The 12,563-nt window shown below is 42.3% G+C and overlaps 2 protein-coding genes across 4 annotated transcripts; one reads left to right on the top strand and one right to left on the bottom strand.

The window, feature by feature from the left end:
- Positions 1-335: 335 nt before the first annotated feature.
- On the bottom strand, positions 336-5,515 carry usb1 (U6 snRNA biogenesis 1). 3 transcript variants are annotated; one of them, XM_049574762.1, is made up of 8 exons: positions 5,336-5,515; positions 3,784-3,954; positions 3,451-3,590; positions 3,145-3,328; positions 2,569-2,622; positions 2,212-2,317; positions 1,779-1,859; positions 336-677 (listed from the first exon to the last, which is right to left on the bottom strand). In XM_049574762.1, exons 2-8 carry the CDS (start codon positions 3,951-3,953, stop codon positions 570-572), a joined length of 843 nt encoding a protein of 280 aa, XP_049430719.1. In that variant the 5' UTR covers position 3,954; positions 5,336-5,515; the 3' UTR covers positions 336-569. The 3 variants fall into 3 exon arrangements, with proteins under 3 accessions (XP_049430719.1, XP_049430721.1, XP_049430718.1); XM_049574764.1 differs by having other exon boundaries at positions 5,359-5,515; XM_049574761.1 differs by lacking the exon at positions 5,336-5,515 and adding an exon at positions 5,255-5,314.
- Positions 4,831-11,706, top strand: znf319b (zinc finger protein 319b). Its single transcript, XM_049574760.1, has 3 exons — positions 4,831-5,311; positions 6,276-6,429; positions 6,519-11,706. Exons 2-3 carry the CDS (start codon positions 6,425-6,427, stop codon positions 8,383-8,385), a joined length of 1,872 nt encoding a protein of 623 aa, XP_049430717.1. The 5' UTR covers positions 4,831-5,311; positions 6,276-6,424; the 3' UTR covers positions 8,386-11,706.
- Positions 11,707-12,563: the final 857 nt, after the last annotated feature.

Raw genomic sequence — 12,563 nt, 5'->3', positions numbered from 1 at the left:
TTTTCTTTGGACAGGAAACCCTGCCCTTTTCAGTTAAAACACATTTTATTTTTATGCACTACGACTGTAGGGCCTTATGCTGGTAGATGAAATGAACACAACTAATTTTAAATGTGTTAAGTGATGACTGTTGGCAAGAAATGACCGCCACTCGCTGGGGTTTCAGTTCTGATAAAATCCACAACTTCCTCTCGAGGCGTTCACATGACACCCCTTAAAATGTGCAGCTTCTCACACATGCGTCTCTAAAGTCTCTACAAGCTTGTTTCAGTCACACATTAACTTCTCTGTACCCTGATACCACCCCGCAACACTGCAACTGTCACACACAAAAATAAGAATAAAACCAGTAGTAACTTTATTTATATACAATATTAGAATACATCATATAATTTGGCTTGATTGTCTTTGTTGGGACACGCCACATATCTATCAGCACTCTGACACTCTGCACTTAAAAGAATACAACATATTGTCATTGTGCCACTAAATGAGTTTCCAGCTCATTTATGTGGCTCAGGGGAACACAGCTTTAAAGGTCCGGGGACAGGGTATTAATATGTCAAAGTTTAAGGCTCCAGAGGGAAGCGGAAGACCTTGTTTCCCGTCCTGCAGCGCAGCTCCTCGCAGTCCAGCCTTAGCACATAAGGGCCTTCTTCGTGGTCATCGACCAGACTCTTAACACACATATCAAAGTATGAAAAGTAATCAGCTGCTTATCATATAGCAGACATTTTGTTTTTGTAGGCCAGCCCTGGTTCCCTCAACAAAAACTCAACAGGATTTTTCCATTGGATTCTGTGTTACTGCAGAAAAACAGTTCTGTGGCAAACAAACGTTTCTGATACTTACATGATTTGTTCAGCAAGATAATCTTCACAAATAAGAACCACTTTTATGATTTTTGAAGCACAGGTGCAATGACCAGTAGTAAATAGCTAATGTTAGGGTATAGACAAACTACACTATGGTCGCATGACTTAAATGCCACCAGCAAAACGAGGCTGTAAAGTCGGGTTTGACGTGATGACGCTCTGTAGTCTCATTTAGCCACCATCTTTTTTAAGAAGTGAGGGCTTCAAAATTCATGAGATGGGTAATGTCGTAAAACAATATGTGAAAGTATCTTTATCTTGTGTTAACCACAGAGTTTATTTCAGGCATCTGACCAAAAATCCCATTCATTAAAAAAACCCATTGACTTCAAGACAAGAGAACCAAAACTGCTAAGACACTAACTCATTTCGAGGTTTTAGGAATCATTCCTGCACCTGTCTGAATGGCAAAATACACATGCAATAAACAACAGACTGTTGTATGATTTTGAAGAACTTGTACATAAAACCTAAGGCCTAACTAGAGCCTGACTCTAAGTTCAGGGCTTTAAAAATGGTAAACAGTATGCTGGCTTATATTCAGTTTTAGAGAGAAACACAGTTTTTGTAATTAAAGAATTATGGCATATGGAGCAGGCATTTTAAAGTTAATAAATATAGTTGTCAGTGCTCTCTGGTGGAGAAAGTATGTCATAGAAAACAGCTTATAAATTATCTCACTCATACATTTGGTATTTTTGTACTGCAGTATCTTATTAGCAAGCACGTATGCTGATACTGATACTGCAGTGACAGACTGCTAATATATGGGTCAAACTTATTGGGGCACTTTAAAATGGACTGAGCAACATCAGTATGCCTCTGGATTTAGAATTGACTTACAATTTGGTGGAACAGTGTCATGATCTAAAAGGAAAAATGAACACAGTGATCTAAGTGTACCTGCATCCCCTGTATGCACTCCTTCATCTGTTCTGTCAAGTCTCCAACACACCAGGCCAGACTCACGTGGAAAGATGGATCCTATAAAACACACCAGAGCAAACATCATGGAGGTAAGACGCCCATGTGCACTGCTTCAGTTTTAATTCTTTCTACAATAAATCACACTGAACACTGTGCTGGGTATTTGATTGTAAAAACATAGCAGTCCCATAAGCTTTAATCAAAATTCAAATGAAACACTTGTTACAGTAAAGACGAACATCCCATTAACTAGTTCAGACCCTGCAGAGTCACCGTATTTACCCAGGTATCAATACTTCAACACCAGGAAAAGACTAACTCTAATGTAAGAGTGACATAAACTGGTCTAGTAGACCTCAGAGGGTTAAATCTATCTGTGTGTATTAAAGTGTGTTGATCAGACAGTGACCTTATAGAAAGTGTCCAGGTGAAACTCTGTCATTGTTCTGTCCACTACTTGGACCAGGTGCAACAGCTGAGCATGCCCAGTACACACTTCCATCCCCAGAAATGTCCTACAGGGTACAACAGAGAGACACACACACACGCAGTCCAGCCATTAATAATCAGTGCTCAGGGACAAACAAATAAACAAACAAACAGACACGTTAGGAATGAAACTGACAGATAAGTCAATAACTTTTTGGCAATAGTAACAATTAAATAGTGCCACACAGCTTACAGCACATTGGCCAGTGACCAAGTCATATATATTTATACTGTATTCATTATAACAAAAAGAGACCATTAAAGGCTGTGACTGTACCTCGTCCTCTCAGCGTTACAATAGACCTTCAGTCTGCCCGCTGAGCACACAAACCTGGCAACAAGAAACAGCAGGAATTAAATTTCCACCATAGTGTCAGCTTCTGTTGTAAACATCATGTTTTTTCTTAACTGTTTTCATGATTCCACCCACTCCTGTGTAAGTGATCCTCTAGGCAGCTGCCAGTACAGTTTTACTTGCCTTGCCTTGAGATAGTCATCATATTGATGGTAATACAGTGATTATATATGACTGCACTCTCCTCTCTTTGTTGTTATCATTTAATTTCCTTTGGTCTTACTGTCTTGCCTTGTTTTGTTGTGATGTTTTAACCAGCACAACCCTTTTTCTGAAATCTTTTGCATTAAGCATTTTACGTGTTGGTCACATGTGTTAAAGGAATAGTTTATATCTTCTGATGTGCGGTTGTATTAGATACTTATTCATAGTGTATTCCCTACTGTACATGTCATTTGGCATGCTCACACTTATGTGAAAAAACTAACAGATCAAATTAAAATAAAATGTAAATAAAAATAAAGATCACATCCTCCTGTGTATGTGTACTGAGCAAACCTCTTGCAGTGCACCAGGCCTGCCCTGAGGCTCTGGGTGAAGGGTTGGATCCAGTGATGTCTAAGCACCACTGTCTGAGACAGGCTGAGGTGGAACTCCTCCTGCGGGGTCAAAACCACACCACGGGCCCTGGCTAATGACAGCAGCTCCTCCAATAACTCCCCAAACTCCTCCTCAATATTGTCTGATGTGGAGAGGAGACAGAGGGGGAAACATGCAGACAATAATCTAAATTAGGTGAGGAATCAGGTTAAATAAATGAAAACTGATCAAACAATCATCATCAATAGAGTATGCTGGTCTTACATGGAAAATAAACATAAGTGGCCCAGTTGCCTCTCTCATGTTTGAAGGAGCGGAGGCGTCCACCATGAAGGGAGCTGTCCTCGGTTTGTGGGTCCACTTCATCTGGAAACATGGCCAACAGGCAACCAGGGAGAGGCAGCCTGATGGAGACACAGCCCAATAACACTGACAGGTTTATCACCCAGGGGTCGGCCATGGCCAGAGGCTCATCAGTGACATTACAACATTCAATGGCTACACTTGGTCCTGCGTTAACATTTGAGAAATGGTGTTTTCTGCGTTCCTATACAGTCTCTGGTAAATCATGTTTGTAAGTCATGAGCCGCCACACACCTTGTCTTAGGGACCTGTTCCTCAATTCTGGGTTTCTTTTTCTCTGGGCTGTCGTCGTTACCACCATCATCCTCTTGACACTTTCGTGACAAACTTCTGTTTTGAGTCGCTGTTGTCGCCGCCTCACTTTCCTCCTCCGAGCTGCTGCTGCTGCTGTAACCAACCAACATCCTGTGGTGTAATAGTGACGTGTCAGGACATCTTAAATTTTAATTAGACGTGTTAATTTGCTAAAAGACAGAGCACTTTAAATAGTTATTTAAACTATAAGGAAAATATTCATGTTGAGTGGCCTCAGACTGTATTTTCCAGCCGCTTCGACCAACCAGTCAGCGTGCCGCAGTCCTGCACTTCCGGTATAAACAACCTGTTGTAATGGTAATTTAGGTCCCACTGAAACATGGCTCACCTCGAATCAGTTCCCCTTTCAGAGGTTTGAACGGTGTACAGTGTATGAATGAGGATTGTGTGTATAGGTGTTTCTGTGTAAAAAAAAAAAATCCTTTGTTTTGCATTTATATATATATATATATATATATATATATATATATATATATATATATATATATATATATATGTGTGTGTCCTTTTTATGTCTTTGTAGAAATACCTTGGTGGGATAACAATGAAGACGCAGTGAATCATTTTAAAGTCATATAGCACAGTTATTATTGCTCTTTTTTAGAGGAGAAACAGATCCGACTAACACTAGTAATAACAGGATCCACAGGTAGTAAAGTCAGTTCAGATACTATGGAGTTTTTAAGAAGCAATATGACACCAGAAGGGATTTCATCAAACACTAAAGCACATTCCCTTGGTGGTAGTTAAATATCATACTTGTCCAAAGTGAAGTATAAGAATTGAGGAGCTGGTTAACCAGATGGATTCCTTGAATAAACCAGTTTTCCAAGAATAATGATTTGTGTTTCTATAATATGCCTCCATTGTCAGGGGAAAAATTATGTTCATAAATTAAAGACAGCTGTCATTATTTTTTAATGATAGTTTTGACTTACACGTTTTACCCTTTGGGACAACAGGAATAGATGTGAAAACTTTTACAAGAGTGTTACATTGAAGCTATCACACACACAACATACACTAGGTTCCGTGTGTGTGTGTGTGTGTGTGTGTGTTGTGAGCATGCCAATTAACTCTTGGTTTATTCATGTTCCCGTGCGCGGGCAGCAGCTCAGAAGCTAGCTGATAGCTAGCTAGCTATTTATATCAAAATGCATATTTTTTTCGCCAGCCGAGGGAATGCCCTCAGAGGCAAATAAATGCATACGTGAAACGACACCGTTTGTGGGGCGATTTGGGAAATCGCGGGGGAATTTTCACCCATTTAAATGACCCGCAAATCCCATTTTTTCGGCCCCTGGAGCCACAGCGCTCGAACAAGAGAGCATCCGAGCACCGTTTGCGGATGTGAAGACGGGACCTAATGTTATTTGGGGGTGTAGCTAACCTACGGTAGACTGGCATTTCATCCGGAATACTCAGCAAGCTTAACTGGACGCTCCAGGTATGTAAATGCGGAATTTCTCACCACTGTTTACATGCACCACTCACTAACAAAGGTGTCGCTGCAGCGGTTACTTCTATGCTGTTATGTTCCCGTGGCTAACGTTAGCCCGCTAGCGTTAGCTCTGTCCTGCGCCGCTGTGGCTGCGTTAGCATGTGGCTAGGCTAGCTAGCTAACCTCCCCTGATTACAGTGATCTTTGCCTGGAGACGAAAAAACGTTATGATGCGCAGACGCTGCCTACCACTTTTTTTTAACCGCGAATCGTTGAGCATTTGGATTTCAGTATAGACAGGGGCGGAACAAACGCAACCAGTTTAATAAAGATTTAAATAGTCGGCTTAGTGTTAATGTTTGTGTCCAAGTGAGTATGTAAATGAATGATCACTTGTGTGATTCTGCGTTCGCTGTTGCACACCTTCAAGTTGTTTACACTTACATTACATTGCATTAGGATGCTTTTAGCCGTATCAGCATGCATTAGATATCATTGTAAGAATGTTTGACATGATTGTGTGATTATTGGATGATAAATGTGACTGATGTAAACACGTTTTTATGAGTTCACACTCAGAGTTGCCCAGTGAGCAGACAGGAAGAATCAGTTATTTTATGAGAGGCTGCCTGCTTTTTCTGGCACTCAGCTAAACCTAATATTGCAGCACTTCCTACTATATTACTAATCCACAGTGTTTAATGTCTCTTTCTGCTGAGTTTACACTGACAAATCATAACTGGCTGCTAAAGCTGATGTAGCAAAATTGCAAAAGCAAAATTGCAATCTGCATTTTTGAAAGGCGTATGTGTACACTAGGCCAGGCGTACTGTCTGTTGAATCAGTGGATTTTGGACATGCAATGTAATGCTGGAGTCCATGGCTTAAACTCAAACACACTGTTGTTGTTGAGTAACTTTATTTCTGCCCATTGATATACTGACTTGCTTTCATTCTTTGATCCATACAGATACCACCTGAAGGCCACAAGAAAGTGAAAGTAGGAGATTCTCTACTATCTCTTTGCACAAGTCTGATCTCCACACAGCTGTTCTCTTCTCATCCATCACAGCTCCTTCACCAAGGGCCCGTGTCGGTTCTTCAGTGCCACTTGCTGCAATGGAGTGAGTTTTTTTCTCCTGTTTTCTTAACACACTCTGAAGCCCTCAGCCCATTATTTAAATATGATCCCATCTCCCTTTTTCTCCTGCAGTTGGGCCACACCAGCTGCCAAACTAAATCCCTACACCCGAGCCCGCATGACAGAGGCGTGGCAGCAGCATGCAGTTGCTCCACCCCAAGTCGTCCACACCATCCCTCCAGGAGCTGAGAACGCGCTGGGCTGTGCGGTGTATGGCATCGTACTGCAGCCGGATGCTACGTCTTTACAGCAACAGCAACAGACCCAGCATGGACAGCACAGCCAACACAGCCAACAACACAGTGGGAGTCAGCAGCATGGAGGTGGGCAGCACAGTCAGCAACAGCAGCACCCCGCCCAGGCCCAGCAGACTTCCCTACAGGTGGGGACAGAAGGACACAAATGTGGGGCCTGTGGACATGATATATCCCACCTGGCCAACCCACATGAACATCAATGCATGGTGAATCAGGACAGGTCATTTCAGTGCACCCAGTGCATGAAGATTTTTCATCAAGCGACAGACTTGCTAGAACACCAGTGTGTTCAGGTGGAGCAGAAGCCGTTTGTGTGTGGGGTGTGTAAGATGGGTTTCTCCCTACTTACCTCTTTAGCCCAGCACCACACATCCCATAATAGCACCAACCCAATGAAGTGTTCAATATGTGAGAAGACCTACCGACCTGGCTCTTCTGGCAACATCACACCCAACTCAAATAATCCCCAGCAGCCCAACAGTGACGGGGCGTCAGCCAGCAGCAGCTCATCCATTCTACCCTTTCCCTCGGCCCGAGACCGACCGTACAAATGCTCCGTTTGCCAGAAGGGTTTCAAACACCTGTCAGAACTCACACGGCATGAGAGGGTGCACACAGGGGAAAAGCCCTTCAAGTGTGACACATGTGACAAGGCCTTCAGCCAGTCATCACACCTACAGCACCACCAGCGAACACACAGCAGTGAACGCCCATTTAAGTGTGCTGTTTGTGAAAAGAGTTTCAAGCATCGTTCCCACCTTGTGCGCCACATGTACGTGCACTCTGGTGAGCACTTGTTCAAATGCAACTTATGCGAGCTGCACTTCAAAGAGTCATCGGAGCTCCTTCACCACCCCTGCCACCCGCAGGGTTCCCGCCCGTTCCGTTGTGCCACATGCGGTAAGGGTTTCAAGCGGCCGTCTGACCTTCGGCAACACGAGCGCACACACTCAGAGGAGCGTCCCTTCCACTGTGACGAGTGTCAGATGAGCTTCAAGCAGCAGTATGCACTGGTGCGCCACCGACGCACACACAAAGACCCTACTGACCGGCCATTCAAATGCAATCTGTGCGACAAGGGCTTCATGCAGCCCTCTCACCTCCTCTACCACCAGCACGTCCACGGCATGGACAACCTGTTCAAGTGCGCCTCATGCCAAAAGGAGTTCAGCCAGTCAGGAGAGCTGCTCAGACACAAGTGTGGCGAGTCGTCCAACTCCTCACCGGACAAGCCGTACAAGTGTGACGTTTGCGGTAAGGGCTACAAGAAGAGTTCTACATTACAGCGTCATCAAAACTCTCACTGCCAAGAGAAGCCCCTTAAGTGCTCGCTCTGCGACCGCCGCTTCTTGTCCTCTTCGGAATTTGTCCAGCACCGCTGTGACCCATCACGGGAAAAACCGCTGAAGTGCCCTGACTGTGAGAAACGTTTCAAATACTCATCAGACCTGAACCGGCACCGGCGTGTGCACACGGGGGAGAAACCCTACAAATGCGGCCACTGCAACAAGGGCTTCAAACAGCGCGAGCACCTCACCAAACACCAGAGCACGCACTCAAGAGAAGGCCAGTTCAAGTGTGTTTGGTGTGGTGAGCGATTCAGTGACTTGGGCTCCTTGCAGGATCACACGGTGCAGCACACGGCTGATGGCGGTGGTTACCCAGTGCCCCAGTGCATATAAAACCTTGAAGACTTTTTCCATTGAACAGACAGTCTAGGCAATTTATGCAGCCTAACTATCACCACATTTGCAGGACAGTCCAGTCTGTTACTATTGCATTCATTCCCACCAGTGATACATCAAGATTTTGTTGCTTTACTAACTCGCGCAAAGCCCTTTAGTACTGTGACCCCATCATTCCATCAGATCCTGAGCTTTTCTCTCCCTGCACTTTGTTTTTTGTTCCACCTCTTTTCTTCTTATACCTGTCCTTTTATTCTCCGCCCTACAATCAGACAGTTGATAGTAGTGAAAAGGCCACAACCACTTAATCTGCCATATTTAATCAGACTGTTGCACACAGAAACAGGTGCCATAATGCATGTTGACCAACAAATACTTATATCCCTCCTAAAGTCCTCCCCTCACACAAGGAAAAAAAAAGAATTGTCCCTTAATTGTCTAATAAGACAGCCATTGTTTTTGGTGTTTTTAAAAATTGTTTGGCACTAATTATGTTTTATGGTGTACTGAGATTTAATAGACAGAGAACTGCTAAACTGATGAGGCCAGAAACTGTCCTGACTGCTAGACTGTCCACTAGAGGGGGTCGTTCCCTTGTTTTTCTTCCCCCCCTCTCTCCCTCAGATAACATTTCTTTCCCGCTCTTCAGTTTCTCCCTCCCTCATTCTTTCATTCATTTTTGTTGTCCTTTGCTTCCTCCTCTCGCTGTCTCAGCCTGTCTCTGTTTTGTATCAGGAAGAGTGGAAAGTCTGACTAAAACCTCAGACACACATGTACTCACAGTCATTTGTCTTTGGTTAGGTGAAGGATGACTGAAAACACTTTTGGTTTTCTTCTCCCCACGGTAATACAGAAACTGTGTATTGACTCTTTTGGTCCCTGCGTCCATATCTGATTTTTTATGAAGTAGCCAGTAAACTCCTCAGTGAATGTGAAGGGAAACAGTGCGTGTGGGGGGGAGTTTGGGGATTTATTGTCCTATAGTGAGATAAATCTGATGGTGAAATGTCTGTGAGTGTATGTGTGTGAGCCACAATTTTTATGGCTGCTACCGTTTGTACCAAAACACCAGTATGAAGCAGCACCTGATCCCAAAGTTGTGTAAACTGAACAACCAAGGATTGATATCAATCTCACCCTTCAGTAGAGACAAATATAAAAAATATATATCTCACACTATTATAATGGTCATATTCCTGCAGACGTCAGTGCTGATAGACTCCTGTGTGCTAAAAATGTCCAACATTACACTTCCTCTCTCAGCCTGTACATACTGTGGACGTGTGAGTGTAATGTCAGAGCTTGTCTTTCTTAAAAACAATATGTAAGAACTGTTTTCGTATTCTTGCTACTTTTTACCATGTGAAATGTTTTGACAAAATGCTCTTTTGTTCTTTTTGTAGTCCATGTAGTGATTGTATCGGTATGTCGTGGGGAATCTCACAGAGCACCCTGCGTGTGTGTGTGAGAGAGAGAGTCTGAGTGTGTGGATGTAAACAGTATTCTGTCTAACAGGGAAATTCAGACTGTAGAGAATTGTATTAGAAATGTTTGAGCAGACCTGCGCCTTTTTAAAAAAAAAAAAAAAAAAATTTATTAACCTTACTGGTCTGTCCGAGCTCTTTCTGCAGGACGAACCTGCACTTTGTGTTAAATATTTTCCATGTTTTGAAAGAAATATTAATACTGTATTTCCTGTACATGTTGCGTTGAGCTGGACGCTGTGTCTGTCTGTCAGAGTGGGGTTTCTACCAGAGTGAATGACACCTTTCCTCCTCTTTGAATGCTATGAGATTCTAGTTGCTCTTAAGAAGCCTGGAAGTATGTTTACGTTAGCTGTGATCGCCATGGTTCTTTTTTCCGTTTGAGCTGTTCCTTCCCCTCTCCTAACCTCACTATTGATTCATGGTTGAATACAAATGGAGGAGGCCAAGGAGACGGAAGTTTATTCTGGCTTGCAATTCATTTCTCTTTGTTTCAGCCTTAAAACGAGGTTGTCATGCCTCTCTGCCTCTTCCACCTCTTCTGCTTTCTGTCTCTGTCCTTCATCATCATGAGAGGTCAGATGGTTTCATCAGCCATCATGTTTTTATTTCCTGAATCTGGCATTATAAAACTGAGAACAACTTGGACTTAAAGAAGTAGGCTATTGTATGTTTTTTTATGGTTTCACATTTGTCTATATTGTTATTATTTTTATTAAACATTAAATTGATATGAAGATCTTTATTCCTCCATGGAGAGACCAGGGCCTTGGGGTACGTTTGCGATAAAGATGACTGTATTTTTTTAACACGTCTGTCAGAGTTGCATTCAGCTTTCACAATTGTTTCTAAAGCCAAATCACAGAAGAAACTATCTTGACGCAGAGAATTCTGTCGGGTGATGGTGCAAAACTTAAATGACAGGAACACATCAGGAAACAATGAGGGCGGGTTCATATTTGCCAAGAACTATAAGTGCTCGAGGACTTGGTAATTGGTGCTGACACATCATCAGATGTGAATAATAAAAAAGTAGTCACTACAGGTGCAGGACAAGGACCTCACATACTGTATAATGCAGACAGCACACTTAACGTGTAATAATAATAGTACAAGTGTACGTTTAAAACCTAAGAAGAATTCCAACCCAGCAGCACTGATTTAGTTATTTGTATTTGTGAGGGCGACTGTCTGTTAGTGCATTAGTCCTGTGTGCGTCGAGTGCTGTTCAGGTGTGTCAGACATTAACGGACCAACCTGAGCATGCAGTGAGGAATACTGCAAAGTGATAGGGAGAAGTGTACCTGTTACATCTTGAGCAAATCTGGGTTTAAAAAATAACTCCATCCCATATCCAACACAGTCAGGGAAAGGAGAGGAAAATCTCCTGTATAAGCACAAATTCAGTAATCCACCCCTCTGCATTTTAGCTGGTGGTTTCAATGGGAAAAGTCAGATTGAGCACCAGTTTACCCCCCGCCCCCGCCATTCTCTCTTTCCTTTTCAGTTTCAATAAATAAACCCGTCAGACCCTGGTGTCTCTTGCTCTCTGCATGCTTGCTGTGTTAGTTCCTGTGTTCTGTCCCTGGGAACTGGTGCTCTCCCCTCCTCACAGCACTGTTCCCTCCCTATAGCTTTTTCAAATTGTACTGTAGTTTATGTGAATGATGTTGAAAAAACGTGAAAAGAAAAAACTTTGTGGCGACGTACAGTACGTGTACATTCATGCTAAGATTATCTGTATGTATGTATGTAGCATTCAATTACACACAGCACTAACAAATAAAACTTTTTTTCATTTATAAACTTACATGCGAGTCATGCGGTTATTTAAGCAGGGAATCAACTGAAACACATTATTAATCTGATTTTTGAGAGTTCTTGAGATTTGTTGGCTTTTTTGAAATTTCTAAAATATTTATAATAAAGGTTATGAAAAATACCACAAAATGTCTCTGAAACAATTTTACAAAATGTGTTATCAGATATAAAAGTACTCATTGTGGAGGATGACCATTCCGTCATTGTTTTATGTATATTTCATTGGATTACTATTTCTGACTCATTAACATGGAAGCCACATTTTCATGCTGTAGCTTGACAAGGTGGCGATTATTTTTATTATATCTGTCTCTCTTTATATAAAATTATAATAATGACAATAATAATATGATATAAGTGCCATAAAATGAAAACACTCAAAGCTATTTCAAGCTACAGTAGGTAACGTTTTCAGCAAATATGACAAAAAGTTACTTTTTTGTAACCATCACTATTTCCTTAAAGTAGTACCTGACACAGATAATGTAAAATATATGTGTGTGTATATATATATATATATATATATATATATATATATATATATACACACATACTGCTCCTCTGCCTCCTCGTAGTGCTCCCAATAGCATTTGCAAGAATCTCGAAAACAACCAATCAGAGCCGAGGGATTGGTAACGCAGCTGTCAATCATGCCAATCACTGCTCATGAACTGCGGTCAAACTGCCAAACTAGCCAGCACTGATCAAACATGAATCAAGATTCTGTTACTGCATTGCCTATTTCTGGCCTCAAATACTTTCAGAAACATATTTTAGTGTACTGTTTAGCTGTAAAATGAGAAACTTTGCTCTTGACGGTGGGTGGTGTTTCATTTTGGCTTGACTGCTGTCAACATGGCAGCCAGGTTA

The sequence above is a fragment of the Epinephelus fuscoguttatus genome, linkage group LG4 (genome assembly GCF_011397635.1).
Source record: "Epinephelus fuscoguttatus linkage group LG4, E.fuscoguttatus.final_Chr_v1".
In the NCBI taxonomy this organism is placed as follows: domain Eukaryota; kingdom Metazoa; phylum Chordata; class Actinopteri; order Perciformes; family Serranidae; genus Epinephelus; species Epinephelus fuscoguttatus.
This window is presented reverse-complemented; position numbering and strand designations above follow the sequence as displayed.